The 25107-nt window shown below is 42.5% G+C and overlaps 1 protein-coding gene across 4 annotated transcripts; it reads right to left on the bottom strand.

Annotated features, from left to right (window-relative positions):
* Positions 1–110: 110 nt before the first annotated feature.
* On the bottom strand, positions 111–24330 carry CLTA (clathrin light chain A). Of its 4 annotated transcripts, none has more exons than XM_004372272.2 (5): positions 23919–24330; positions 19268–19305; positions 17060–17177; positions 8292–8403; positions 111–562 (listed from the first exon to the last, which is right to left on the bottom strand). In XM_004372272.2, the coding sequence occupies exons 1-5, from the start codon at positions 24133–24135 to the stop codon at positions 391–393; spliced, it is 657 nt and encodes a 218-aa protein (XP_004372329.1). In that variant the 5' UTR covers positions 24136–24330; the 3' UTR covers positions 111–390. The 4 variants fall into 4 exon arrangements, with proteins under 4 accessions (XP_004372329.1, XP_023583287.1, XP_023583286.1 ...); XM_023727519.1 differs by having other exon boundaries at positions 397–581; XM_023727518.1 differs by lacking the exon at positions 111–562 and adding an exon at positions 1174–1543.
* Between the last annotated feature and the right edge of the window lie 777 nt (positions 24331–25107).

Consider the following 25107-nt stretch of genomic DNA (forward strand, 5'->3'; position numbering starts at 1 on the left):
GCCCAATGGCTATACCTCCTCAGCTGTAGAAATGACAAAGGAAGTTCCTCATTCCTTCAAACCTCACTCCAAACTGCAAAACACCTTGAGGCCAATAAAGAAGCTTCATGTTTATTGTTTGAACAGAAATTTATTCTCAGAATAATGCACAAAAGCACAAGTGAGGCTACTGTTGGGAGGTTTCCCTCCCTTCTTCCTCTTCCTCCCCCCTCCTCTCTGAATGCCAGGGAGAACACAGATGAAGGAAACATGCAATCACAAACAATGATCAACTCTAAAGACAAAAGGTTTGGTCCAAAAGAACTCAACATAATTAATCCAATTACTGTGAACAGCTTCACGGAGTAGGATTAAGATATTGCAGATGTAGTGTTCCCACAGGGCGGCTCTTCAGTGCACCAGGGGGGCCTGCTTGAGTGAGATGAGGACCGAGCGCATGCGGGAGACATCTTTGGCCTGCTTGCTGGACTTGGGGTTAAAGTCACACAGCCGGGCCACCCGTTCCCACTCAGTGCCTGGGGAAGACTCGTCAACGTCGTTTACAAAGGCTTCTTCTGCTGCCCTGGAAGCAACAACAGAATCTGTTGGTTTAATGTAGAACCCCTGTGAGCTACGTGGCTGCGTTGTTACAAAAGCAACTGCCTCTTCATGCCTGACTTAATGACATTCTGGTTTTCCAAAGAGTAACAGCCCCTGGCCCAGGTCAGACTCAGGGGCAGACACGTAGCCAGCTCTCCCAGGGACAAGTGTGCCCAGACTGCTGTGTAAAATGTTGGAATACAGGTGTTTGGTTCAAGGCTCACTCTTTCCGTCTCTGCCCATACAGAGTGGTAAAAAAGCAAGTCTTTAGCCAGCTACACAGTGCTTTTATTAACAAGAACAAAGCAGCAGGCTGGTCAAGAACTTAAACAGTCGTTTATGCTAGGCTGTACTGAGTTTCAAGTGAATTTAGAGACTTCTAAAAAGTCCACAGGTCATTGCAAAATAGAACGTGGATTCATTTCCTAAGGCTGGAGAGAAACAGGGCAGAGCAAAAGGAATTCAAGACCAAAGCTCCCATGCTAGCAGGCACTAGAGACTGAAGCCATTCTGGAAGAGGATTTTGTTAGGACAGTTCAGCCAAAAGTTTGCCACTTTCCCTCCAGCCAGGTGCCTTGGGCCACTCAGGACATACTCTGGCAGGAAAGCTGATGTTAGTTTCTTTTTGGCAGGATGCTGCTCCAACATTCTTTCACATCAACGTCAGCCCACCCCAGTTGGGAACTGACTGGTGGGAGCTACAGCCCAGGAAGGACAGTGGTAAGAGGAGGGAAGACATACTATATTCATCTACTCCAACAAGCATTACGGGCAAAGCAAAAGCAATGGAAATGACTGGTCTGTGGGGAGGGAAGGGTGGCACTATCACAGGGATGGCCATGGCAAACACCGCTGAAGCCCAGAGCCACTACAACACTGCGACTTCATGGCACACACAGTTAGGGGCAGTGAGAAAGGTTTACTTAACTGTTCTAGGCTGTAGCAAGGATGGTTTATGTTTGTGCTTAAAGGTGAAGAGAAGAAACAAGGAAAAACTTTAGGTCAGATATAGAAAATGAGAATGAGCTCAATGCAGATGGTCAGTAAGCTAGACATGCCCTTGCCACTCCATCTATGCCTGGGAACGTGCAGCTGGCTTTGCTGGGCCACCCTGCTGCCCAGCAAACCCAGACTCAACCTTTCCAGTCTCCATTTCTACTCCAGAGAGGATGTGAAAAATACAATCAACCACCACCTGTAAGTCCAGCATTTCACAAGTCTCATTGCAAATGCGTCCAGGGGCCCAGGAAACCCAGCTCTGTCTTCTGAAAGGGATGACCATCACCAGGTCACAGGCCCTAAGAGGCTTCACAGACCTCAGTCTACTGCCCACCCTTCCAACAGGTTCCTCTCCTCCTCCATCCCACCTCCATCTACCTCATATAAAAGATGGCCCCAATTTTTAAGGAGGAAACAGTGAGAACTGTTTTCAAGTCTTTAGCAATACTGCTCTCATATTGAGAATCCTTAAAAAAATAATGAAAGTTGTTTTTTTTTCTCCCAGACCATGAACAGAGTTTTCTTGGGGGGAGAGAGGGGGAAAGGAGCCAAAATGGCTGGTGTCTGTCAGCTTTGACTATCTCGACCTCAAAGCTGGGGGCCTCTTTTTGCTTGGGTGGGGAGCAGGGCATCTGAAGTTGGCCACCAAACAACGATTTCCCACATATAAGCCCACAGAGAACAAACTACAGGTACCCATCGGAGACACCCGCTTCTGCTCAGGACTCTTCTGCCCCAAGGGAGAGGCAACCAACCCCAGTTATTTATTTTTTAAGGAACCAAGTATAGGAAATGCAAGTGCTGCTGCCCACTGCTCCCAGCCTCCTGGGATTTTCACCTCCTTCCAAATAGGGAGACTTCTCTTTCCTAGCTAGGGGCAGGGAGGCAGCAGGGCACTGGAAGCAGCAGTGGTGGCAGCAACAGCAAGAAGTAAGAGTCCACCCAAGTCCCAAACCCTTCCCAGACCAGATCATGAAGGACTCACATTTGGAAAGGAAGTTAGCTTTCCTCACCTCCAAAACCCTGAATATGAAAAATGGTAATCAAAGGTGCAAGAAGTCATAATTCTGCAAGACCTGTGACCATCAATGGATCATAAACCCAGCTTATCAACTCTTAGGAGCCCCACAGTACCACTTTGAAATAATTTAAAAAGCAAAGCAACTTGTGACATAAAAGGAGCATTAACTCTAAACAAAAAGTAGAAGAATCAAAACAAGAAAAGGAATTAGTTTTGCAACATACACATAACCAATCACGTCAGCGAAGGGTTGTTTGTAGAAAGCTTCATCTGCCACCCTAGACAGCAAGAAGTCCAAAAGGCAGGCAAGCAGGCAGGAAAAAAGAGAGAACATTGAGAAGCAGAAACATCTAAAATCCACAATAGCGGAGTGACTCCCAGGGCTCCATCCTAACCCTGGCGAGGCCTCCAGCACTGGAGACTCACAGCAGGCCGAGGCTTCCGGCTGACTACCCTGCATGGGATTTGCCAGAGCGCGTGCTGCACCTTCCATTCCTTCTGGGTGGTTTACACCAGCAATAACGAGCATTTATTAAGCAGCCAATTACGGGCTAAGCCCTTTCATGTACATTATGCTGATTCAGTCCTCAACCTAACAACTTTGTGACTCTGAGCATTCTCACCTGCATTTTACAAAGGAGGTAATTGAGTCGCTCAGCTACCCAACAGTGGCACCAGAGCTCACAACCAGGGCTGCCTGGCTCCAAGTCTAGGGCTCTTTTTCCTGTACATGAAGGCTTCTTCCCAGGTAGTGTGTGCTCAGGAAGCCATGCCACCTTCCTGCTAGTCTCAGTAAAGATCACTGGGTGTGAATGCTGTCAAACACTAGATGTGCTAGTCAGTTTTATTCTAGATTATCCAACTACTACTTTTCCACACTGGCTGGGCAGGATACATTTTCAGCATCCTGGGAACATATTTCATCATTTCAAATCCCTACCTTAGAGACAAAAGCAGCTGGAGGCAAGTGGTACGGTAGAAAGAACTCCAGGCACCCTGGCTCTGGCACTGGCTTGATGTCTGTGCCCCGGAATCAGACAGACTGTTCAAGAGACTGGTGCAGCTTCTGAATATTTCCATGCCGGACTTCACTGGCTCTGACAAGGTACAGCCTAGAGGCCAGAACTTCGCCCCTCCTCAACTCTCACTCACATCAGGAAGGGGATCAAAATGGTAGGACTCTGGGGCAAGAAAGAAAGGGCATCCTTCACTGGGTGGAGGAATTTCACTGCAGGGGACATGGCTTTGACCCTCTGCTGCCCCAAGTGAAATCCCTGGGTTCAGCCAGCCCAGCCTTGTCCACTGTGGCTGGGCACAGAGCCTCCCTCAAGGAATCTGACCCTGTCCTTTGCCAGGCAGGTTTGGGGTGGGGAGTGGAAGGGACATTTCTTTAAGAATAATCATGCCTGCTCCTTACCCTACGTGCACAGATTTATTTGAAGGGAAGCCGTAGTAATTTTAATTTCAGTTTATTTTAAACTCATACATACTCCTCCTTCTTTCCCATTTGGCTTAAACATAGGTGGTGTTTTGTGGAAATTTAAAGAAAGCACGAAGAGCAGTCTGATTAACTCAAGTGACTCAGCAGGAAAACAGAGAGTTGTTTGTGGGCAGAGAGAGTGGGAGGGGAAGAAAAGGCAGGCCAGCTTGTAAACCCATAATCCTTTCAGTTTACACAAAGGGCTAAACCTAACTGATTTCAACTTGAGCTTGCTCCTACTGGAAGAGAATAAAGGTTTAATGGCTCCTGTCAAGACATCAGTTTAAGACAACAAAAGCTTGAATGTCAGGCTTTTGCTTCTTTGCAGCTAGCCCTAAGACTACAGAGCTTGTCAGTGACAAGCACAGCCTGTCAAGGTTACAGGCTCAGAACAAAGAGAAAATTACACACATCAAACAGGCAACCCCTCCACCTACTTGTTCGTCACCAGCAGACGGATGGAACCAAAAGCAGCAATCCTCAGCCAAGGTAGGAAGGGGGGCACAGAGAAACTTGGGAGAGGGAGAGAAGGAGGAATGCCTTTGGTCCTACCACACAGCAAGCTCAGAAGGCCTACACCCAATGCCAACCTTCCATAAATAACCCAAAGTGGGTACAGAAAAAAATGTTGACCATCACTGAGAATCACGGATTTTCCAAACTTTTACAAGCTTTGAAAGGGCTGTAAAGTCTCAGCTCAAAAGCTTCCTGCAACAGGGGAAATGTTTCTGTTAAGGTTTGGAAGGGAACGCGTTCTGGGTTATTCTTGGTGAGTGAACATATACAACTGCAGGAGCCAGTCACTGATTCTCTGACAACTGACTCCTATGAAAAGGGAACTCTTTTCCACAGGTTGTCACTTAATAATGCATGGCTCTTGTATAGTGACATTTAGGCCTCGGTAGGAGAACAGGAGGAAGGGAGATGTAGTCTGAAGCCTGACCCAATAGATGTTAGATTCTGCAAGGGCAAGGACCAGTCTGCCTGCTGACTGCTGTGGCCTCACCACCCACACAAGGCCCGGCACAGACGTTCTCCTAATGCTTTGCTGACTGGGGGCTTCTGGAAGGAAGGAGGCTGATGATACACTCACAAAAATAGACCCTTTCTACCCCTAAGTCTCCTCTTTCAAACTTCTCTGCTTTTCTGCCTTACATTTATGGGTTCCCTTAACATCCAGCTGCAGCAGGAGTCATCCAGGGAGAATGACACTTGCTTGAAATGGGCACCCCAATTTTCTTTTCTCAATTCCAACTCACAGTGACTCTGTAAGACAGAGTAGAACTGCCCTGTAGGGTTTCCAAGGCTGTAATCTTTATGGAAGAAGACTGCCACATCTTTCTCCCATGGAGCAGCTGGTTCGTTCAAACCACTGACCTTTTCGTTAGTGGCCAAGTGCTTTAACCACTGTGCCACCAGGGCTCCTTAAAAAAAAATTCACCATTTACCTCTAGACAGCCAATGAGAAAGATGAATTACTGTGTATATGTAAATGGGACCTATTTCTTTAGACTCTAAAACAGTTTAGAGTCAAAACGGATGGGGGAGGGGAGTCAGCAATATCAAAATCTCCTGCGGAGGGTGAATGCCATTCGAGAAGTCCCCTAAAGTGATTCTAAATGACTCTCACTCCCATACCCTGAAGAATTATTGGAATAAAAAGTAAAAACCATCCCTTTTGCCTTGGAACCCTGGTGACAGTGGCTCGTGTGCCACTGCTTTATGCACTCAGGGACAGCCCCCTGTGCTGCAAGGTTTCTGAAAGGCAAGTGACCTGGTTTTCCATCTCAGCTCTACTTTCTCAATGGGTAGTGGGCAAGTCTCCTCCCTTCTCTGGAACTCAAGAGGTTCATCTATGAGACCAACCAACCCAACCAACGTTCTACAAGTCCAAGTAAAGAAAGGTAAACAAAAGCCATTGCTACTGAGTTGATTCCAACTCATAGCAACCCTATGGGACAGGGTAAAACTGCCCAAAGGGTGTCCATGGCTGTAAATCTTTATGGAAGCAGACTGTCACATCTTTGTTCCACAGAGCAGCTGGTGGGTTTGAACTGCCAACTTTTCGGTTAGCAGCCACGCTCTTAATCACTGCACCACCAGTGCTCTTCCAAAGAAAGGTACCAAAGCCATAAATCAATACCTGGAGGGACTAATCAACCTTTGACGCTAAGCTCCTAAAAACGCGGGTGATTACTCTCTCCAAGGACAACTGATTCTGTATATAAATAGGTATCCCTTTCTTTACAGAAGGAATACAGTTCAGCAAAACTGGCTTGAAAAAAATGTCTGCAAAGAGAAGACTGTTTCCAATATAATCATTTTTTAAGTCTAAAAATCTGTGTGTCAAGTTGTGTGAGCATCAAGATCCCTGCACAGGGAGGGTCAGCCCGGTTTAAAGTACCTCAGAACAGAGCCATGTCGAGGCTGCTCACTAGGGTGACACTGCAGGGCCTCACATGGTGCTTGCACAAAGCACCCACTCTGATCTTTCTTTACAGACTGGAAGTTGCAACTGGAGGAAAATCATCTTGAATGAATACAGGAGGTAAAGGAGCCTGGACCTGTCAGTAATTCATACTGACCACAAGAGCTCAACAGAAGCCCCGTGCAGGTGACGCCACCGGAGAGCAATCCCCAACATACTTGCCACACAACTTCAAACGGAGTGTGGCAGGCACTCCTAGAGAGTGCGCCCCCCAGAGGAAAGAAGGTGGCCAGGACGGTGACTCAAGCCTGGCACCTGAGGGGCCGCAGGAAGAACTAAGGATGACCAAAGGGAGAAAAACAGCTGAAGGGCTTCTGTATAAAAGAGTAAATCTGTTCTGTCGTAGCTGCCCCACAATGGAACACGCTGGCTGGCAGTAAGCTCCCTTTTTCTGGGCAGATGCTCTTCTACTAGAGCTGCTAGAGACCAACGGCACGTAGCCCAATCCCCTGCTTCCCTCTGTGCAGTACAGGAACCTCAGGCTCTTTAGTATGATAATTAAAACTATTCCCAGATAATTATAACTATTCTCAGGCCAAGTCAGGCCGGCCTTTACACTGAAGTGAGAGGATTGACTAGTAAGTGACAGCTGGGCTTTGAAGTCAGCAGGGGAAAGAAGGGCAATCTGTCCACAGTGAGGTGAGCAACTCTGCCTATGCCTCTCTTTCTCTAAGCTACTTCCAAGACGGACCCAAGTGGCAAGCATTAAAGACCACAGCTGCTGACTGGTGGTGATACAAGAATGAACGTGTTTTCTCCCCACAACTATTTAACCTTCACTATGAGTGACTGAAATATATTCTGACAAGAACATTTTTAAAGTTAATTCAAGATTTTCTTAGGCATAGATAAACACCCAGAGAACCCTTATTTCTGAAGTCACTGTGTTGGAACATCCTTGCTACCTAATTAAAAGCACATTCCGCAGTCAACAGACCGCTTCATGAGGCAGCATTCAGAGGGCAGGGTTGTATTTAAGGGATGCAATGTGGCCAAGTGTATAATCATCTTGAAAGAAATAAGATCCTGGTATATCCAGGAAACTGACGTTTCATTTCAGGGTTTTATTTTTATACATGGACTTAATCCATGAAATAACTTTTCCTTTAGCTGCATATCATTATAACCCATTGCTGTCGAGTCAATTCTGACTCATAGTGACCCTACGAGACAGAGCAGAACTGCCCCATAAGGTTTCCAAGGAGCGGCTGGTAGATTCGAACTGCCAACCTTCTGGTTAGCAGCCAACCTCTTAACCACTGCGCCACCAGGGCTCCACTGCGTATCATTATAAAAAAAACAAAAAAACAAACCTGTTGCCGTCGAGTCGATTCCGACTCACAGAGACCCTATATTAGGGACAGAGTAGAATTGCCCCACTGACGTTCCAAGGAGTGCCTGGTGGATTCGACCTGCCGACCTTTTGGTTAGCAGTCATAGCTCTTAATCAGTACACCACCAGGGTTTTATAGGTGATGCATATTAATCTAGATCTTACTTAAGAGTTAAACTTATTACAACTGGGATGACTAAAGGACAGGCTGAATTATGCTCACAAGACCCAGAAAAGACTTGCAACCCTTATTTCAAGCACTTTTCTCAAAACCCCGCAAAAGACATTTCACACTAAAAGAGGCAGCAGCAGAAAACCTAGACTGGATGTTGGAAAATGGATTTGATCCAATCCTGGAAAATAAACTGTGATAGAACCCCCATGGACTAACCTGTTGTTTGCTTTTGTTTTCTGTAGCTGCTCATCCTGCCTTGCATACCACTCTTCTAGCTCCTTGATTGCTTTTTCTTTCCACTCTGCTTCCTGCTTCCGAGAATTGGCATCTTTGAAGGAAGGGAAAAGAAAAGCAATACAAATGAGGCAAAATACAAATTTAAGTTAGTTTCATCAGTTTATTTTGTTCTCCTTGAATTTACGGTGAGTGGGTGCGTACACATTCGTGTGCGTTTGGGGCATAGTGAGGACAAGGAGATAAAATCCTGTCTATTTTCCCTGTTAGTACAATCAATTATTGAGCTCAATGATCCTATTCTTATTTTTCACATTTTATCCCAGTCACCAATACCTTAGTTGATTACTGGTTATGTTTTGTATGTGTGTGCGCTGGGAGGAGAATGAAAATACCCACTGACTTACGATAGAAAAAAGTATTTTGGGGCACCAACTGGGGAAAAACCAATTATGGATGATTCTTTAATAACATTGCCAATATTAGTGCATATTAGATCATCCTTAACTCTTCTCACAAAATATATTCCATACCCCAGGTCTGACAATGAATGGTTTTGTAAAACACAAGGTGGAACTCGTTACTAAACGTGATAAAGCACTTCTGTGATGAAGCTGTGAGTTATTACAGTGGTAGAACATAGACTATTAGAGTTGGAGAGGACCACAAAACATCTATTCAGACTGCATAATGAGTTTGTCTCAGAGCCAGGACAGAACTTAAAAAAACAAAAACAATTATAACACCTCCAAATGGAGAGAACTGCAGTAGGTGTGGGTAGGGATCACTAAGAGTTAACCAAAAGGCTCTAGAAATGAGAGAAAACATACACCTAGATTTGCCAGACTGGATTGATTCTCATCATTTATCAAGATTACAGACTTTTCACAACGCCACACTGATTTCTCTACGCCCTCCTTTTCTTGAAGGCTTCAGGCAGATTTTTTTTTTTCCTAGGAATAAATGTGGGTTTTCCTAAGGAATTTAGCTGAAACGACATATGTGACCAGTAAAGAGTGGGAGATAAAGAAATACAAGTCATACCTGTTAGTGCAGCTGACAACTGAAGTCACCCTCATATTTTACTTTAAACACATTTTTAAGGACATCCTCTCTGGTAGTGTTTTATAGACATTTCATTTAATCTTTGCAACAATCCCAAGAAGGTAAACTCTAGTTTCATTTCAGTAGTGAGAAAAACTAAAGCTCAGAAAGTTAAAGTGTCCTTCCTAAGGTTACAGTAAACAGCAGAGCCAAGACTCAAACCCAGGTCTGACTTTAAAGCTCACATTTTACTTACTTCATGATGCTGCCTCCAAAAGAAGGGACAGAAAGGGAAGCAAGTCTAGAATAATGATAGGATGTGCTCGAAGGTGGTCACCAGTGATCCAGACAGAGTTTTAAAACTGCAGTGCAAGAGTCCAACCTATAATCAGCATCTTTGGAGAAGCAGAGTAGAAAACAGTGGTGGTATCAAGTAACCACTTGAAAGGAAGAAAAATGAAGCATTCCTGGACATTTTTAGGGTCTTTGCAAGAAAAGTCTTACATTAACAACCTGCAGAAGGCTGTATCTGTCACAACTAGAAATAGCCTAACAGCAGCCAAAAACTCCTCCAAAGTTTCATGTTATAAAAGGCTTTTATCCTGTTATCTAACTTATCAAAAGGCGACCTATCAATCAGAAGGAGAATCATTTTACTCAGATTTTCCACTGATGACTATAAGGTAGACACAGTAAACTTCTGATATGTCTGTCCATGGCATTACTCACATGTGTGGAATGGAGGATGCTATGATGCAATGGGAGACGCTGTGGGGTGACAGTACCACATAGACAGGGACTGGAAAACAGCAAATTTAAAATGTAAGGTCTCCTTGGCAACAGTGGTGAAATTACAGAACCAACTGAAATAAAATCATAACAGAATACTATGAAAAATTATACTCCAACAAATTTGAAAATCTAGAGGAAATGGACAAATTTCTAGAAACACGCCACCTACCTAAACATGAACAGAGGTAGAAAATCTGAACAGACCCATAACAATAGAAGAAATTGAAAAGGTCATTAAAAAAAACTCCCAACAACAACAAAAAAGCCCTGGTCCAAAAGCTTCATTGGAGAATTCTACCAAACATTCAGAGAAGAGCTGACACCAATTCTACTCAAACTATTACAAAACATAGAAAAGGCAGGAATACTCCCAAACTCATTCTATGAAGCCAGTATAACCCGAATATTAAAGCCAGACAAGGACACCACTAAAAAAGAAAACTACAGACCAATATCCATCATGAATATAAATGCAAAAATTCTCAACAAAATCCTAACCAGTAGAATACAACAGCACATCAAAAAAATAATACATCACAACCAAGTGGGATTCACACCAGGCATGCAAGGTTGGTTCAACATTAGAAAATCAATCAACATAATCCACCACATAACTAAAAACAAAGGAAAAGAACATGATCATATCAACAGGATGCAGAAGAGGCATTTGATAAAGTCCAACATCCATTCCTCATAAAAAACTCTCAGCAAAATAGGAATAGAACAGAAATTCCTCAATACAATAAAGGGAATTTTTACAAAACCAACAGCGAACATTATCCTCAATGGAGAGAATCTGAAAGCATTCCCCAAGAACAGAAACAAGACAAGGATGCCCTTTATCACCACTCTTCTTCAACATTGTATCTGAAGTCCTAGTGAGAGCAATAAGGCAAGAAGAGGAAATAAAGAGCATTCACATTGGTAATGAAAAAATAAAATTATCCCTATCTGCTGAGGATATGATTCTATACACAGACAATCTTAAGGACTCCACAAGAAAGCTACTAGAACTAACAGAAGCATTCAGCAAAGTGGCAGGATACAAGATTAACCTACAAGTATCAGCTGGGTTCCTCTTCATCAACATAGACAACTGTGAAAACGAAATCAGGAAAACACGACCATTTACAATAGCCCCCCAAAAGATAAAATACTTAGGAATAAATCTAACCAGGGACGTAAAAGAATTATACAAAGAAAACTACAAAACACTACTGCAAGAAACCAAAACAGACCTACATAAATGGAAAAACATACCATGCTCTTGGATAGGAAAACATTATGAAAATGTCAGTACTACCAAAGCGATATATATGTATATATATAAAATGCAATCCCAATCCAAATCCCAACAGCATTCTTCGAGATGCAGAAACTGATCACTAACTTTATACGGAAGGGAAAGAGGCCCCAAATAAGTAAAGCCTTATTAAAAAAGAACAACAAAGTAGGAGGCCTCACACTACCTGATCTCAGAACCTACTGTATAGTCACAGTAGTCAAAAACAGCCTGATACTGGTACAACAGACACACAGACCAACAGAACAGAACTGAGAACCCAGATGTAAATCCATCCACCTATGGATAGCTGATCTTCGACAAAAGACCAAAGGTTATTAAATGGGGAAGACAGTCTCTTCAACAAATGGTGCTGGCAAAATCGCATACCTAGCTGAAGAAAAATGAAACAGGATCCATACCTCACACCATACACAAAAACTAACTCAAAATGGATCAAAGACCTAAATATAAACTAAAACCATAAAGACTGTACAGGAAAAATTATGGACAACACTAGCGGCCCTAATACATGGTATAAACAGAATACTAAACATAATTAAAAATGCACACAAAGGTGAAAATGAACTGAATAGGATCTCCTAAAAATTAAACACTAACACTTATGCTCAACAAGACTTCTCCGAAACAGTAAAAAGAGAACCTACAATGAGCTTCATTTACACAAACATTATTTATTGACTGTTTAGGATGATGTACTGCTAGTCACACGCCTTCTAAAGAAAAGACAGGTAGTGGAAGTAGTTATGTTGTCACTGGAGGAAAAACCTGCCAAGTTAAACTTATGCTATTAAAAAATAAAATAAAATAAGGGAAGTCTGAACTAAGGAAACCGCCCCAGTGAAAAGAAATCTTATCACGTTTATTGCCTTAAAAGGGCAAATAAGAGTAAAGGTCTATTTTCTCTGGCCATAGATAAGCGTGATCATGATTCAAGGGTAAAAACTCTGAAGTTTGAATACAAAAACTACCAAATAATATGGCAATTCCAGTAGGTTCCTAGGACTTGCTTTGCTAATGTAAAAAGTTGCTGGGATATCAGAGAAGTTTCCAAACCAGCACAAAACAATAAATATGTTTTCTGAATTAAAAAAAAAAAAAAAAAAAAAAGAGAACCTACAGATTGGGAAAAAATTTTTGGCTCTAAAATATCCAACAAGGGTCTAATCACTAAAATTTATGGGAAACTTCCAACACCTCACCAAAAAAAAAGACAAATAGTCCAATTAAAAAACGGGCAAAGGATGCGAACAGACACTTCACCAAAGAAGACATTCAGGCTACTAACAACAATATGAAGAAATGCTCATTATCATTAGCAATTAGAAAGATACAAATCGAAACTACAATGAGAAACCACCTCATCCCAACATTGCTGCCACTAATAAAAAAAAAACAGAAAATAATAAATGTTGGCAAGGATGTGGGGAAACTGGAACTCTTATACACTGCTGATGGGAATGTAAAATGGTACAACCACTATGGAAAACAGTATGGTGCTTCCTCAAAAAGCTAGAAATAGAAATACCATATGATCCAGCAATCCCACTCCTAGGTACATACCCAAAGAAATAAGAGCCGTGATACGAATATACACACCCATATTCATTGCAGCACTACTCACAATAGCAAAAAGGTGAAAGCAACCTAAGTGCCCATCAACAGATGAACAGATTAACTGTGGTCATACATACAATAGAATACTACACAACAGTAAAGAATAATGATGAATCCACAAAACATCTCACAACATGGATGAATCTTAAGGGCATCATGCTGAGTGAAGTAAGTCAATCATCAAAAGATAAATATTGTACGAGACAGCTTTTATAAAGTAACAACAAAAAGGTTATACACAGGGAAAAAAAAAAAAGACTCTTTAATGGTTACCAGGGATGGGAGGGGGAGGGAGGGAAAATTACCAAAGAGACAGTAGACATGAGTTAATGGTGAAGTAAAGGCAATAAATACCCAATATGGGAGAAGTCAGCACAACATGACCAAGGCAAGAGGGGACACTGAGAAGAACGAAGGAATAAAGGACAACTGTGGTAACTACTACAGCATGGAAAATCCCCGCAACAACAGAATCAATAATCTACAAATAAATACACAGATGGACAGGTATGTCAAGAGGTGAGGGAGGGGTGAGGGAACACACCCACCGGTAGATACAGGTTCGGAGGTGGAAATTTCTAAATACATGACTATAGGTGCTCCTCATATATGAATACAGACAACAGAGCACACAAGCGCAACAGTCAGGGAAACCTCTCAGACATAACTAAATACCCCACGGATGAAGTTTCCGGGCTTGAAGGCTAAGGACCATAGACTTGGGGGACATCTATGTCAACTGGCACAACATAGTTCTTAAAGACAATGTTGTACATCCTACTTTGGTGAGTAGTGTCTGGGGGGCCCTAAAAGCTCGCAAGTGGCCATCTAAGATACAACTATTGGTCTCTTCTAGTCCAGATGAAAAAAAAAAAAACCTCGTTGCTGTCAAGTGGATTCTGACCCATAGCAACCCTAGAACAGGGAAAAAAACTAAAGAAAGACCCAAGGGAGCAATTAGTCCAAAGGACTAATGGACCAAATGAACCACAGCCTACACAACCCAGTGACCAGAAGAACCAGATGGTGCCCGGCTACCACTACCAACTGCTCTCACTGAGATAACAACAGAAGGGACTGGACAGGGTGAGAAAAATGTAGAACAAATGATCAAACTCACAAGAAGGACCAGACTTACTGGTCTGACAAAGACTCGAGGAAGCCCCAAGACTATGGCCCCCAAATACCCTTCTAACTCAGATTTGAAGCCAATCCCGAAGTTCATTTTTCAGCCCAAGATTATGCAGGCCTATAAGACAAACGATAACACATATGAGGACATGCTTCTTAGATCAATCAAGTACACAAGATCAAATGGGCAACATCTACCCAGAACCAAAGACAAGAAGGTGGGAGGGGACAGGAAAACTGGATGAATGAATACGGTGAACCTGGGGTAGAAAGGGAAAGGGGGAGAGTGCTGACATAATGTGGGATTGCAGCCAATGCCATGAAACAATTTGTGTATAAATTTTTGAATGAGAAACTAATTTGCTCTATAAACTGTCACCTAAATCACGATTTAAAATAAAAAAAAAAATAGTGGTGAAATTACATCCAAACAATTATTTTTTGATTGGAAAGTGTTTTCTTTCAGTGTATTCTAACAGTCATTTAAAATTTATATCATGTAAATTTATCTCTAACAAACTAATTTAAATAAAAGTCATGACCATCTGCACAGATTATAGTTACTGCATAAAACAGTCCATTTAAATTGTCTTCTTGCTTTTACAGATTTATGAAGAGTCACTGGCAATAAGAATTTAGAATTCTTAAATGCTTAGTTTGATAGGACAAAGATCCAAGCCTTAATGCAATCTCTTTGAGTACAGGAGAGAGAAAGGGAAGGAAAGGATGAAGAACCCCCTTAGAGAACAGGACACTTCAACAGGTGTCGTCTTCTCTGGCCACCCTCACAGAAAAGTAAAGTCTTTGAGAATGCAGCAGGTAGTGAAGTTGAAAACCATAACTTTGACACTGATTCTCTAATTTCAGGATCTTGTGCTTTCTCCCAGTTCTTGCAAAGACAAAAGGTGAAACTGATGAAACACTTAGTTCATGGGCTGATTTAATTCAATTCAATTCAATTGGAATGGAGGGCCAAATGTCTGACTTACTTCAAAGCATCCTGAGTTAAGAAAACAGCATTTCATGGAATATTCCCAAAGTGCCCAATTTGATAATTGAAAAAGGAAGTGAAATACTTGCAGACATCAAAGTATACTCTCTTTACAGAGAAAACAAGCTATGCTAAACTTTTGGGAAAGAGAAAAGATAAAGTTGGGTTCTGTAACATGAAAAATACTCCAGCAGTACTAATACCAGCTAAATCTTACCTTTAAGCCTACTCAGAAGACACACAAAAAGAAAGACAAGCAAGGATCAAGGCAGCTAGCACCATGAAGACTTTTTTTCATCTTTCTAAAGCTGCACTATCCAATACAGTAGCTACTAGCCACATATGGCTATTAAAATTAAACACAATTTAAAATTCAGTTGCTCAGTCACACTAGCCACATTTCAAGTGTTCAAGAGCAATATGTAGCTAGCGGCTACCATATTGAACAACACTGAAATACACTATTTCCATCATCAAAGAAACTTCTTTTGAGTTCAAACATAAGTGTGCTCTTTGTTCTGAAAACCACACAAACTGGACTAGAGAGACAATAGATTCGGCACTAACTGGCTGTGTTATCTGGGTTAAGTCCCTTCTTATTTCTGGATTTTAGTCTCCGTATCTGAAAAATAAGGAATCATTTCTTTTCAATGGTTCTGTAATACTGCTGGCATTGTAGGAAAATGAAATACTAGGCATGAAGTATACGATGCTTGTATCTTAAAGTGGATTAGCCAAAAAAAAAAAAAGAAAAGGTGCATGTTTGTGTGTGTATAAAACATATACATACATGCTTCATTTATATAAAGATAACCCAAATGTCAATTATTGAATCTAGGGGGTACACAACGTTCATTTTACTCTTCTTTCAACTGTTCTGTGTTTGAAAATTTTAAGTAAAAGTTGAGCAAGGAACACACCATGTGTTACATTCTTACACTTCTACCATACCTCTCCAACCCAGCCATCCATGTACAGACATCAAGTCTCTACTTATCTTGAACCAACAGGTGACACTCCATATGTACACATCTTGTCACCAAAGGCCAAGCTAGTGGCCACTGATCATAGGCGTTGCCTGCCTGGCCAGATGGCCGTGTACATTACATGTGTTTAGGAAACAATGTAGGGGAAAGGAATGAGTAGGACTCTGAAGTAGGGTAGACTTCAGCTAAAACTCTAGCTCTACCACTTCTGAGTTATGTGATTCAAAAACTTATTCTACCTATGATGTTTGCTTTCCTCACCCATAAAAATATAAAAACTAATCTCACAGGGATGTTAAGGTAAAAAAAGACATATTGTACATTTCCTAATGCATCTCACATTTCTCTCTTAAGTGTTATCTTAAACTCAACCTCCAAATGACAACTAGACTGTGAAAAGCAAATGTCACAGACTCGGGGGACATCAATTGGCACAACTTGGATATAATACCTTCAAGTTTATAAGTACTCTCATAAATACCACTTTAGACTACCCTTGAGGTCAGTAATGTTGCTCCTACTTCACACGTGAAAAAAGATACTCTAAATGGTTTGAGAAATCAAGTGCCCGCAGCTGGTTAAGGCTGGGCCTTGAACCCAGCCTTTCAATCCAAGTCCACTGTTCTTTTGACAGGACCATTTTGCTCTTCCTGTGAAAGGAGAGGATGCACTTGGGGGCTCCCTGGGCTGCCCTACTCCTCAAAAAATGACCTGTAATTAAGCACCTCCATGTGGGCGGCCTTGTGACTTTACAGTTGAGAAAGTTATCTTCTCAAAGAGCAGACAAGGATATTATGGCTAACTCAAATTAAAAAGAGATAAAAGTGAGTCAAGGTCAACTATTCCACTGAAAACAGACACCCAACGACAGAAAGGGATTCCTTACCAAGGGCTTCCAAGCGTTCCGTTTGCTCTTCTCTCCATTTCCGAATACTTTCAGGCTCTGATTGCAATCGATCCACTTGTGAGATAGCTGCATAATTGTCTGTCGGACCATTACTCTCCTTAACACAAAACACAAATGTGCTCTATCAGTACCAAAAACTCCTTCCTGAAATGCACTCCATCCAAGTTAGAACCTCTGGTTATATACAGAACTGGTGGCTACTGTAAAATGTTAAAGGAAGGTTATAAACAGACTTATTACCTTAAAAGCAACAACATAACTTTACATGCCAACATGGTGCTTACATCCCGATAGGGTGCTTTGAACATTACTGCACTTAATTTTTACAATCCCACAAAGGACGCTAAGTACTTGTTATCCTACGTATTAACAAATGGAACCTGAGTTGGGGATAGAAAAGCTGGGTGGGGGGAGAAAGGACTTATTGGGGAAACAATGTTACCAGTTTTAGTTTTCTCCTCTGTCACAGAGATTAAGTGGTATCTTCAAAGTAACAGAGGTTAAGTACACAGCAGAACAAGGACTAGAACTTAAGACTTCTAAACGCTATTATGCTATGTGGGGGAAAAGTCACTAATACTACCTGATCAAAATACAGTGCATTCTAGGAAACAGAGTCCAAAAGAAAATGCATAGTTACTACAGTCACACCCAGGAACAGAAGGGTAAAAAAGCAGCCAAATGTAAAGTCAGAAGTAGGGGGAAACTCTTCTTTGTAATGGGGAAGATATGAGGGTTAACAAAATAGACTAATAAACACTCAAACAGATGTTAATCTTTACAGAATTACTTCACCTGCCGAACCAGGGAATGCTACCAGGTTAACCCAATGAGATTATACACAAAGATAGAAAAAGGATTATTTAAAGTATTAATAACTAAATTACCAGCACTTTCCATGTGCCAGGCACATAAAAGCTTTATCTCCCAACCACCTTGTAAGTTAAGTTTTATTCCCATTTCACAGTCAGGGGGTTAAACTGAAGCACAGGGAAATGGCCATGTCCAAATTCACAGCTCGTAAATGATAAAGTCAGAATCTGAACCCAGTTCTGTCTCAGAACTCCTAAACCAGGGATTGGAAACTATGCTCCAGGCAAGCTGCCTGTCTTTGCAAATAAACTTTTACTGGGACACAGCCATGCCCATTCATTTACATACTGTCTTTGACTGCTCTTACATTACAATGACAAAGTACCTGGCCCCTTACAGAAAAAGTCTGCCCACCCCTGGTCTAAATCAGTTAGGTTAATTTCATCCCTCTCACCAACAGTTAATTAGTTCAGGGATGGGCAGAAACTCACACATAAGCAAATCACCAGGTTATTCCCCCAAATTACGGTGATTATTTCTGGTAGGTCCAGAGGGAAATGAAGACTTTTGTTTGGAGGTTGGGAGAAGAGGGGAAAGCTCCCATCTTGTTCTAGATAATGTGATGAGCATATGTAAGGCCTGAAACTGCTGTACCCATTCTGCTACAAGGGAAAAAGCCTCAATACAAAACAGTCACACACAGTAGGCAGAGGGAAAGCATCCTAGAGAAGCTGAGCCAGAGTCCTGGTCCAAGCACACCGGGCCTATCCTGGAGCTCTTTCAATTACAGGAACCTGTAAGTTCCTTTTATTGTTTATGTCAGTGCAAACAGGGCTGGCAACTAAAAGTTTAGTAATACAGAGGGAAAATAATGGGGGTCATCATAGATACCCAGTCCCCCTCCCTCCAATACAATCTAAAAGGTTCAAATTCTGGCCCCCACCATACATTACCTTTTGTCACCTTAAACATTTGATTTAATCACTGTGTACCTCAGTTTATTAATGTGCAAAATAGGAACAGCAAGAGTACATATCCCTCAGGTTGTTGTGAGAATTAAATAAGACTAAACATAAATAATGCTTAACACAGTGCCTGGAACACAGTGTTCAAATTAGCCATATCATCATCATAAAGGGTCATTCCTTGAAAATAAAGCTGATATTGCTAGGGCCAGGCCGGTAACATAAAAGAGTGCTCTTCCTATCAATACCTCTTCTCTTTAAATTCTCCACTTTGGTAGATAACATTCCAGCTACTAGCACACCTAGGAAAGTCAAATGAATGGAGTGTCTCTGTAGGTCTATCAATTCAAATTACAGGAAAGGAAAATGCTTGACCACTATCATTCAACATAATCAGAGTACTCTATACCTGGTAGTATTCGCCATTCATTATTGCATCAACAGCATCTGCAAGATATAAGATTTCAGTCTGTTAATCAGGGTTCCCAACTAACTAAACCCAACTTGAACTATTTTCTAAATCAACCCTAATATTTTTTTTCTATTTGTTCTCTTGCTTCTCCCAATTCCCTATAGTGGGCAAGTTCTCAGTGCTTTAGAAGTCTTTAAAAACTATATCCCCCAACTCAACAATTCTACATCAAGGAATTCATTGTAGAGGAGCTACTGAATATGCCAAAAAAGATTTTAATTAGTTTTCTGTAACTTCGTATTTCTAAAACTTGCAGAATGCTTAAAAAATTATATGTACACAAACAGCTTAAAATAGAAAAAAGCCATTGACAAAAATTCTTAAGAAATATCTCATTTTTGTATTATAAAATAAGGCATAGGATTAAAACAAGTAGCGAAATGAAATTTTAAAAAGTATCAGAAAAATGTTGAAATAATCAAGATACATAAACCAGCAACTGAAATATAATGAAAGCTGAGGCTGGTTGGTAAATGTTTATTTAGATGCAAGATTTGCTGTAGTCATACATCAGATTAACGATGATCTTTCCTCTGAATTCCTGGCTTGCTCAGGTATAACCACTTTTTAAAGACTGATGATCTCATAATAGGTAAATTAAATATTTTTCTTAATTAAACTTTTTAAAGATTGATAAGCTCATAATAAAGCAGTTGAGCGCTTAACCATTTACACCACCCAGGAGCTCCAATAACTTGTATGTAGACATCATCAATTTTTCCTTTATGGTTTGTGTTTGCTTTCATGATTAAAGTCTTTCCTACTCTGAGATAAATTCACTTTTCTTCTGGTACTTTTTTAATGGGTCTCTTTAATACACCTGGAATTTAACTTTGTGTAAGATGGGAAAGAGATAGTTTTGAATCCTACAATCTCCAATGGCTGGTCTCGCCAGGCCTAGATTCTAGTTAATATGTTACAGCTAACACACTGAATATCCAGTTAATATATTCCAGCCCAGGGCCATTCCTAATAGGACAGAGACTTTGATCACCACTCCATACAGAAAGCTAGAAGTAATCCTTATCCTCTACCTTCATCTGTATCACATGTTGCCTGTCCTTTAGTTACAGAAGACTCAACCAGACACACAGGCACGTGCTTTGAGTTCTTTAGTCATTATTGTACTGACATTCTTCTGTGAGCCAACAACGGGCCCAAGGCAAAGGATAGTCTACAGAAAAATGCAGAAGGGGTAATCAGGGCCTCAACTTATCAGGACAACTGAGTTAGGCAACCTGATGCTCCAGAAGAAACTTCCTAGGACATTTCTGGAACTTCAGACAAAAACAATAGCCTAAGTTTCCAAACATGAAAGACTGCTCCAAATCCACCTTCAACTTCCCATGTTTCTCAACCATTTGAAGTCAGGCAGACTGGGTCTGAATTCCAGCTGAGCCAGTTATCAGCTTGTTACCTTAGGAACATTGCTTCACCTCCATGAGCACCAGTTCTTATCTGAAATATGATACTACCACTTAGCTTGCAAGGGTGCTGCACAAATCCGAAAGTATATACAGAGTACTAGGCATAGAGTAATGTGCTGTAAATTACAGCTATTACAAATTAAACATCATGAACAAGATTTCCCTGAACTTCTCTATCATTGCTACCAATAAAATGACTCCTTTGGAGCCGTGGTGGCGCAGCGGTCAAGAGCTACGACTCCTAAACTCTCTCAGTAGCTCCATAATCACCTATTCTCCCTGCTGGAAAACCTGGTGGCATAGTGTTTAAGAGCTCAGCTGCTAAACCAAACGTCAGCAGTTCGAATCCACCAGGCGCTCCTCGGAAACCCTATGGGGCAGTTCTACTCTGTCCTACAGTGTCGCTGAGGGTCAGAATTGACTGGACGCAACAGGTTTGGTTTTTTTTGGTTTATTCTCCCTGCTCAGCTCTTATGACAGGGCTTTTGAATGGTTCTAGACTTGTGTTGCTTCTTTCTTGACCACTTGGTCTTCCTCAATATCCCTGAAACCACTTTACTCAGCTGGTTACCTCTCACCTCTAAACTTATTTCCCTTCTCTGGGTCTCCTAACAACTGAGGGAGGCATCCAAGGCTCAGGTCTAAGTGCTCTGGTTTTGTCTGCCTCCATCCTCATGGGAGGAGTTTTCCCCAAGGCTGGGGTTAGTGTGGATATCCTCCTCTCTCCCCAGTCACAGTTACGGTTTAAGTATCCTGTACAACACATCAGAAACAGAGTTCCCACCTAAAATCTCTCAATTTCCTCAGTATATCCCAAAACCTATAGGTCTCAACATCCTTTTCTTCCCCATTTCCGAAGAATAAGAGTAGCTGGAATTCAATGGATGCTTACTATATACCAGGTACAGCGTATAAGCACTTTACAGGTCCTCTCTAATGTAATCATAACAACCCTACATGGCATATACTATGCACCTTTTACGGAGAAAATTGAGGCAGAGTGGTGTTAGCAGTTATGTTAACTTGCCTGACACCACAAAGCTAAACATTCAAGCAGCCTACACAATAACACACAATCTTAACCACTATACTAGAGTTACCTCCCCAAAAAAGAGAGAGAGAGAGAGAGAAAGTGTCTAACTAGTTATCTAATCCTCAAGTGCTGACCGCTGCACTATTACCAACCTCAACCACACTGTCAGGAATCTGGCTTTCAGTCACTACATGCTTAGTTCACTAAGAAAGTCCTTCCTAGGAACTAAGTCAGCAATCATCCCTTCCTTCCCTTTGCTGAAGGCTTGATGCACAAGGGACCTAAGTGCATCTATTCTCTTTACCTCCCTGAAGTGCCCATCACACTAAGATCTGCCAGTTCTATACAGGACCGCTGGACCTGACACTTTTTGCCCATTCCTTTGACAAGCATATGAGCACCTATGTGCCAGACACCCGCTAGGTATTAGAAATACAGCAGTAAGCAACACTGTCCTTGAGTCAGGACAGTCTTCTAACTAGGTATGTGGTAAGGACCCCTAGTTCTCCCCATGAGTTTTGTGTCTCTCAACTCTGTCCTACCCAGGGCAGCCACAACTGCCTTTCAGAACTGACAATCTCTTATCCCACCACATGCCTGCTAAAACAACTGCAGAACAATGTGTGGTACAGTCTAACGGCGGAAAGACATGGGGCTCAGCTATTAGTTGCCTTTTTCTTCAGTCACTTCTCTCTAGAACTCAGTTTTCTCTTTCAGTCACAGCCCGGTTCAGTCCAACCTGCTTACCATAAATTATATATTCATGGTCTGGCAATTCTAGAGAATACTAAAGGCTTACTTTTGGGAAAACATCCCTTGCCCCAGCCCCCCCGCCATTCTTTATGGTAGCACTTTTGGTTTCCATGTAGGTTCTTCTTGCGGGACTGATTTGCTTAGAAGGCAGCATAGTATGGTATAGAGAACACAGAAGCTGCAAACTAGCAGCCCCCCCCCCATTCTCCCTCAGATCTTCTGCTTGGCTGGCATAGTACTTTGACATTTTTAAACCTGAATGTTTTTTAGCAGAGCCCTACTCTCTAGCGCACTAAAGCCTCAGTCTCCAATGTTCCTTATTGTCTCATGTCCAGCCTGCCCATCTCATTTGTTACCTGCCAGGTCTCTTTTAGATTAGAGTTTAGGTTAATACAGATAACCCCTATCTGCCCCACCAGTGCCTTATTTCCCTTTAATTGAAACATTTTTAAGTAAATGACAAGTCATGTCTCATTTCTTCTGGCTAAACTCCCTACTTTCCTACACCACTGAATAAGTCTCTTCCACTCATCCTTTCCTCTCACCTCTACAATTCTAAGCATCACACACAAGTAAAGCATTCAAAGGTCAAAATGGCACACAATCACCGCCCCTGCATCCTCATCCCTCACCCCTTTTCGCTTTAGTTTGGTTGGAAAAAAAGTCACACTGCATTCTCTATTCAGCTCTTCTTCCCTCCCTAATTGATCCAGGCTAATCCTAGGTTCTGCAACACTGGCTAGCAAAGCCGTTCCCAGAGGAAGAAAAGCTCCAGAAGTCCCGGTTCCAATACAGCTCAACAAATGCTAAACTCCTAGCCCTCTGTTGGTTCAAGTGTCTTTCTCCAGGGCTAGACCATCTTTCCTGAGTTCCCGATTTACTTCTACTTCCCTCCCCATAGCCTACGCGCTGAATACCTTAAGTGCTTCCACGCTGAACTGCATTGCTGTTTTTTGTCTCAATATTTCAAAAACAAATTACTACTCTTAATTTTTCTGCCCCCCCCCCCCGCCCTTTCCTAGTAACTGGTTCTGTACTGGAGTCAGCCTTGCCTGTAATCCTGGTCAAAATGCGCCAATGCGGCTGTTTCAGAGGCCAGATTCAAGACACAGCAAGTGCTTAATGAAAACTTGCTCAACTGAACGGGACTCCTAGAGCTTCTCAGCTTAAGTACCACTCATTCTATTTTCTTTAGTTTCTCGCTCCGCCCCCGCCCTAGGTTTCTGCATGACTGGGCCGGGGTCTCGTTTCCTCTTTCCACTCCTCCCTAACCTCCTGGTTCAACAAGGAACAAGAGTTACACAGAAGCTCTCGGAACCACTCTGTCCTGAATTTCCAGACAAGTTCCACCGCCCCAGCGCGCCCGCACTCTCACCCGGACCCCCCGGCGGCTCGCCATGCGGCTGGGGCCCGAGGGCGCCGCCGTCCAGGATGGCGAAGGCCTCGTCGTTCTCGATGCCTGCAATCTCACTCTCTTGCTGCGCCAGAAAGGCCGCGGCCGGGTCTTCTTCGCCGATGCCGGCCACCCCGTTCCCTAGCGCGGGGCCGCCTGGGGCGCCAGCGGGGGCGCCAAACGGATCCATCTCAGCCATGGCGGGCAGTTCAGCGGCACGGACACTGACGTTTGGAGACAAACCAACCAACCCACCGACACCTTGCCAGGAAGCGGCCGCTGTGCTAGCGAGTACGATCCGAGGACTAGAGGGAGGAAAGTGAAGGCGGAAGCGGAAACCCTGCCCCTATATCCGGTTGGTCTAGGGAGCGATGGATAGCCGAAAAGGGAGCAACCAATGAGAGGGTAGAAATGTCTCAAGAGCTGCTCAATCAGCAAGAGGAGAGGCGGGCCCCCGAAGAAAACTCGTGACTCGGGCAGCGCCAGCGGTGAGGGAGGTGAGTCTCGCGGTCCGAAGGGAGGCGGTAGAGGCGCTTGTCTTAAAGTAGGAATATTTGCCCCGCCTTCTGGAGCCGGAATGACCAGGGACCGCCACCCCTAAAGGGAATTCTTGTCCTGAACCGGGAGGTGAGGTAAAGTTAGGGCGGTGATGTTTGGCGGGTTACAGAAGAGGCAAGCCAATTACGCTCGCTGAGCCTCGGTTTCCTTATTTGTAAAAGGGATAAGAATCCTTGCATTGTCTCCCTCCTAGGATTATAGGGAAGACTGAATCCGTTTATGGATATGGACTGGTTATAACTATTTTGAAAAACTTGTTAACTCATTCATCCAGTCTGGATTTTTTTCTCCTTTGGAGTCTACTGACGTAAATGTAATTGATTCAGATCCACTCTAATTTTTCTCCCCCGTAAGTATTTTTATAAAGAGGTAGATGTATCGCCTTTTAAAAGCACTTTTGCGGACAGTATGTTTTTGCAGAGCTATACAGAAGTTTCTAGAACTGGAAAATCTCTTAGAGATCATGTCATTCATAGGGAAACTGAGACCCCGCTGTGTGAGGGATTCACTCACACAGGGAATCAGTGGCCAAGAGGAGACCCAGGTCTCCTGGGAACCACAGAAGCTCTGTGATGGTACCAGCGACACCCTTTGTAGGTGCACATCTTTCCCA

This window comes from Trichechus manatus, unplaced genomic scaffold (genome assembly GCF_000243295.1).
Source record: "Trichechus manatus latirostris isolate Lorelei unplaced genomic scaffold, TriManLat1.0 scaffold00016, whole genome shotgun sequence".
In the NCBI taxonomy this organism is placed as follows: domain Eukaryota; kingdom Metazoa; phylum Chordata; class Mammalia; order Sirenia; family Trichechidae; genus Trichechus; species Trichechus manatus.